Raw genomic sequence first — 6,600 nt, forward strand, 5'->3', positions numbered from 1 at the left:
TCAGATACCGTAGTTGATTTCCCAGTGATTGGGGAGGGTCGAACACTAGATGATTGTGGCATGATTACTGATGCGATCAATTCTAGCTCCAAGTTGTGGGCGAAGGAAGTGGAGGACCAGGATTATCATGGGTTGGCCAAGGACAAATGGTCCAAATTTCATGAAACTTTTACTGCTCAAGGTGGAGATCGGCTGACCTATGAAGAACCACTGCTCTGAGAAGGGAAATTGGTTGCCCAAGTAGATACAGAGGAGATAGAGGTGGAAGTTTCCTTTTGGCAATCGGCAATGGTGTGTGTTGTTCTTAGAGCTAATCCTCCATTTTTTGTTTTTGAAGGGTTTATTAAATGTTTATGGGGAAAACTTGGTATTGAGAAGGTTGCTAGAATGAATGCGGGTTATACTATTGTCAAGTTTTGTGATGTAACCACTCGTGATATGGTGTTGGAATCTGGGGTTGTACATTTTGATAGGAAACCTGTTCTTTTGAGACCTTGGTCGACTGACTTAGATACGTTGAGGCTTGTGAAATCAGTTTCGGTTTGGATCAGGTTACCTGATCTTGGACTACAATATTTAGGTACAAAATGTTTGAGTGCTCTTGTTAGTACCATAGGCAAACCTATGATGATTGATAAGGTTACAAAGGAAAGATCTATGGTGAAGTTTGTTAGAGTGCTTGTGGATGTTGAGATATCAAATCATATACCTCAATTTATCAGCTTTCTTAATGAGCGTGGCCAATTGATGGAGTAGCTATAGAGTTCGAATGGCTGCTTACTCGATGTTCGCACTGTAAAAGTTTTGGACATCTTGGTTCTAGTTGTAAGCGTGACCAAGGGGCTATTTGGAGGAAAAAGGAGACGAAGCCCGGGCTGGAGAATGTGGAGGCTAATCAAGCAACTACTGCTCCCGTATCTAAAATTTTGCCAAAGGTTCCTCAAGATCTGGTGACTGGCATTGATACACAGACAGGAATGTTAAAGGAAAAATGTAGCTCTAAGTCTGGGTTGGAGATAAAATGGACCACACTAAAAAAAGTGGGAGGAGCTAAACATATTCTTTCAGACACTCAGAATTTGAGGACTAACAAGTATAATGTCTTGCAGGAGAATCAAATGGTGGTCATAAAGAAGGGTCAACAAGAGATCAATGATTCTAATGGAAGGGTGCAACGTACTGTGTTGGAATATTAGGGGCCTGAATAAAAGAAATAAGTAGAGGTCTTTGCTAGACTTTTGCAGGGTCAATAAAATTGGTTTAGGTGCTTTTCTAGAAACCAAATTGAGAGGAAATAAGATTGAGGAAATGATGCAATCTGTTTTTGTGGGTTGGGACTGTTTCAGTAGTCCAGCTGTTGAGGGTAGGATATTATTGGTTTGAAAAGCTAATCATGTCTCTCTTAGTATTCTTCAGGAAGATGAACAATTTGTTCATTATTGTGTGAAGATTAAGGGCGTTACTCAGAAGTTTTGTCTGACTTTTATTTATGGTAGGAATTCAGTAGAAGAAAGGAAAAGTCTCTGGACTCAGCTATATTTGCTTGAGTTTCTAGTGCATCCTTGGTTAGTAGTTGGAGATTGTAATGCAGTTTTTGACAATGATGATCGAATTGGAGGTCGTCCTGCTACTGAGCTGGAATTGGAAGATGGTCGTCATTGGAGGGTTTGTACTATGGTGGATGAGTTGCGATCGATTGGTTCCCATTATACCTGGTCTAATAAGCAAGTGGAAGGAGCCAGAATTTTCTCTAAATTGGACAGAGTTTTCAAAAATGAAGCTTGGGTTGATGCTTTTCCTGATTCTGAGGCTCGATTTAATTGGGATGTCATCTCTAACCATTGCTACTGCATTATAAAAATTGTTCCTGATCTGATTTTAGGGGTCAGGCCTTTTAAAGACTTTAATATGTGGGCTGATCATGAGGATTTCAGAAGCACTGTGCTTCGTAGTTGGTCTGATCTGATTGAAACTTATGGTTTGCAGCGGATTTTAAAGAAATTACATAGGTTAAAATCTATTCTACTTCAGTTTAACAAAGTAAAGTTGGTGATGTAGCAAAACAGTTTTCTGAAGCTAAGGTTAAGTACCAGCAAGCCTAACTTTATTTGTAACAGGACCCTTCTTTGGTTTCTCTTCAGCTTTCTGAAAAAAAGAGGCTTGTTTAGAGTTTGGTCGTCAATCTAGAATGTATGAGAGTTTTCTTAGGCAAATGATTAAGATTACTTGGCTTAGATTTGGAGATGAGAATACTTCCTATTTTCATGCTAGTCTAAAGGAGAGGAAAGTTGATAATCGGATTACTTCGTTCATGGATGATACAGGTTACCTCAATGATAATTATGAAGAGGTTGTTGCTTATTTCATTAATCACTTCAAAGGTTTTTTTGGCAGTCCTAGTTCGGTTACTACTCGGATAGAGAAAGATTGCTTCTCTCAAGGGGTTGTTTTGACTCTAGAGCAAAAACTTGGATTAATATTTCCTTTTACCAAGAAGGATGTTAAGAAGTCATTATTTAGTATTTACTCAATTAAGAGTCCTAGCCCGAATGGATATGGTTTGGGATTCTTCAAAGCCTTATGGAAGGATATAGGGGATGAAATTTCAAAGGCAATTTTGACATTCTTTGATCGAGGAGAGCTTCCTCATGAACTTAACAATACAATCATTTCCCTTATTCCTAAGGTAGATACCTCTAAAGTTGTTGATTATAGGTTGATTGCTTGCTGTAACACTCTATATAAATTCATTTCAAAAATGCTATGTTCAAGGCTGGCTAAAGTTCTTCATGTGCTTGTTCATCAAAACCAAGGAGCTTTTATCAAGAACCATTTGCTAGCGCATAATATTCTTATCCTCCAAGATCTTCTTAAAGGCTATACCAGGAAAAATGTCTCTCCCCGCTGTTTGATAAAAAATGATCTTAGCAAGGTTTATGATTCTCTTGATTGGGTCTTTTTGGAGGATATATTGAAAGCTTTTTGTTTCCTTAGCCAATTTATTCAGTGGATTATGGTTTGTTTGACGGGTACCTCTTATACTCTTTTGATGAATGGGAGGTTGCAAGGGGGTTTTTGTGGGAGGAAAGATTTAAGACAAGGAGACTCGATTTCCCCCTTACTGTTTGTGCTTGTCATGGAGTATCTTACTCGTCTTCTTAGTCATGCTGCTCATAACAAGGAGTTCAGATTGCATCCCCTGTGTAAAATTCTACATCTTATCAATCTTTGTTTTGCGGATGACCTTATCTTATTTTGGAAGAGCAATCTTTGGTCCAACCAAATCTTGTTTGATGGTTTTACCAAGTTTAGTCAGGGTTCTGGTCTGTCTGCCAACTTGACTAAATCTCAAGTTTATTTTGGTGGAATTTCTGTTGAAGATAAGAAAAGTATACTGAATTATGTCAATATAGAAGAGAGTTCTTTTCCCTTAAAATACAATGGTGTCACTCTTCGACCTACTAAATGGAAGGCGGTTGATTGTGGTGTGATCATTAAAAAAATTCATAATCATCTTCATACTTGGTCAAGTCGTCATCTGTCTTTTGCTAGGAGAACTCAAATGATCCATTCTGTTTTGTTAAGCATTCAAACATATTGGATGAGCATTTTTCTTATTCCTCAAAGTGTCATTCATGAAATTGATCGGCTATGTCGAAATTTTTTATGGGGAGCTAAAGGAAACCGTAACAAACTTCACTGTTCTTCCTGGGATCAAGTTTGCTTACCAAAGAATATGGGTGGTATTGGGTTTAAGGAAGGCTCTAAATGGAATAAAGTTTTGTTAGCCAAGTATATTTGAGCGATCACTACTAAAAAAGATTTGTTTTGGGTAAAATGGATGGATGAACTTTATCTTAAAGGCCATAATTTTTGGGATTATTCCTTAAAAGTTTATGTGAGTTGGTATTGGAGGAAATTATCTAACTTGAAAGAGTGCTCTTCTTAAGCAGACTTGGAGGCCTCGACTTTCAAAGGCAAGCTGAAACTGAATTTCCTTTATAGTCGTTTGCTTCAGAGGGATTCGATTACTTATGCTAAGGTTGTGTGGTGTAAGCTTTCAGTCTCGAAGCACCGATTTATCTTGTGGCAATCGGTTCTTGGCCATTTGCTTACTAGGGACAATTTGTTGCACTGCCATGTTCCTATAGCTTTCTCTTTTATGCCCTATTTGTGAGAGTGTAGATGAGTCTCATGCGCATCTGTTCTTTGATTGCATTTTCTCTCAAAAGGTCCTGAAGCATATTAGAAGGTGGTTAGGCCCAGCTCTTTGGCCAGTCAAGTATAATGAATGGCTTCTTTGGATGGAAGGGAAGCCTAAAGGGATGCTTCAAAGGATTGCTACTACTTCTCTGGCTGCGGCAGTTTATTTCATTTGGATTAATCAGAATTCTTGTATTTTTTATCATTGTTCTTTATCTGTTCAAAGAATTGATTGTATGATTAAATTGCGTCTGAAAGCTAGATTGTTTAGTATTATGAGACAGAAGTTGTAGGTCAAAGAGAAGCTTCTAGTAACTTGTAATTTTTTTTTCTGTTAGCTCCTTTTTGAGCTTTTGGTTGTAAGTTGTGTTGATTAATTTATTCCTTTTTCCTTGATAAAAAAAAATACATATATACCTACAAATAATCTCAAAATTTTATGTATACATGTAAATCTAATTTTTATAAATTAAAAAAATATAAACACATATACACACATACACACATATATAGTTATAAAATAAACACATAATTTTAATTAACAATTTGATTAAAAAACACATATACAGAAACACACACACGTATCTATATATAAATATAAGATTAACACACAAAAAAATTGCTAAAAATTAAATTAACAACCTCAAATTTTTGGGGCTGAAATAGAGAGAAGGTACTGGAGGGTGTCAATTTTGAAACGACTCTGAGTAGGAGGGCACCAAGGGGCGGAGGAGTTCGGCTCCGGGGAGGCGCTCAAAGGGTGATTGGACCGATGGGGTGGGCTCCAGACGTTGTGGGGAATGGGGGCAGGGGACACCATGGGGATTGGGGACAAGGGGTCGGACAGGTTGGGGATGGGGTGTTTTTAGTTAGGGTTCTGGTCTTAGAAAATGGGATCTCATTTTCGCGTAAAGGAAGAAGATGGGAAGAAACTGATATAAAGAGAGTATTAATGACGACACATGTCACTGCTAATAACACAACATGTCGCACCTAACGTTAAAACACTGTCGTTCCATTTGTAGACCTTAACATAATTAGCGGAGACTATAGTCTCTTCTAATAATAACAGTCATGATTATAGTTTTCACGAAAGCATCCCTGCCAACATTTCCCACAAATTTTTCAGTTAAAATTTGCATATTTTTAGGAATAATACTTATGTCGCTGCTAACATGATCGACAAGTGAATAATTTGTGATGTCCCATCATTTGCGGCGACATTACACAATTGCCTCTAAAATTATGATTATTAGGGGCGACATTGTGGTGCCCCTGATAATGTCTCCCCTAAATACTTTAATTCATGTAGTGTTATTTTTAATTGTTTTAAACTAAGAGTTTAAATTGATAAAAAAAATAAAAAATCAAAATAGAGAGACCCAAAATGGGATAAAGTATTTTTTATGTGAATGTTTTTATTTGTATTTCTACTTTAAATTAAATTAACTCAAAGGTTTTTTTTTTAATTTTTACAATGATTAACGGAATGGGAGACGATAGTCTAAGATCAACAGTCATAATCTTTTGGTCCTAAAAGAGATACTCATGGGTTGAAACAATATTGTATTGAGAAACGTTGTTGTAGGACTGTTAGAAATTCATATAACATCACAATAATATGCATATAATTTAGAACACTATGAATAATTGAATGATATAAAAAAATATATATCGGATTAATCTATTGAGATAATTGTTATTTGATATTTTAAGGTGTCCAACACCACAAGAGGCGGCACCCTATAATTGGTTAGTGATACCTCATAATAATTATTAAATTAAAATGTGTGGGACTCAACCAATTGCGGTATGCAATCTTCTTGTGGTGCTGGGCACCACAGGTGCCCCTTAAAAATTCTTGTAATATAATACTAATATACTAAGCTTCCTTCCTAGATCTCTATTTCTAAAGTATATTATCAGAACATACAATTATGGTGTGATATTATGTATTTCTAGAGTTAAGGAGAAAATCTGGCTACAAAAACATCGTTGGACTAGGTCTGCTCATCAAACTCCAATTAACTAAAATATCATTGATGCTAAACCCATTAATGAGACTACCATTGATGCTAAACTATCATTAATTAAAGATTATTTATAATTACATGGGCTAAATCGACAAATAGCTATTCATCAACTCATATTTAATAAAATAATTTAAAACATTAATGTAAGCCGATAAATATTCTAACTTCATGCATGATTGTATAATAAAATTGTTGGAGTAATCCTAATATCACTGGCATATGACGTGTTGTTATTAAGAGATCATTAAATAACTTATCTCTTTTGTTACTCTTTTAAGCCTAGTCAGTTACAACAGATTTTTAGTCAGTTAAAATAGAACTGGTTTTTCTTTCAGCACGTGAAAGAACTGGAGCTGCAGCTATA

At 36.1% G+C, this 6,600-nt stretch overlaps 1 protein-coding gene across 1 annotated transcript; it reads left to right on the top strand.

The window, feature by feature from the left end:
* The first annotated feature begins 288 nt into the window (after positions 1-288).
* Positions 289-2,058, top strand: LOC133784912 (uncharacterized). The gene is made up of 4 exons (XM_062224179.1): positions 289-752; positions 824-1,176; positions 1,265-1,326; positions 1,417-2,058. The coding sequence occupies exons 1-4, from the start codon at positions 289-291 to the stop codon at positions 2,056-2,058; spliced, it is 1,521 nt and encodes a 506-aa protein (XP_062080163.1).
* The last annotated feature ends 4,542 nt before the right edge of the window (positions 2,059-6,600 follow it).

Source organism: Humulus lupulus, chromosome 6, assembly GCF_963169125.1.
Source record: "Humulus lupulus chromosome 6, drHumLupu1.1, whole genome shotgun sequence".
NCBI classification, from domain to species: Eukaryota; Viridiplantae; Streptophyta; class Magnoliopsida; order Rosales; family Cannabaceae; genus Humulus; species Humulus lupulus.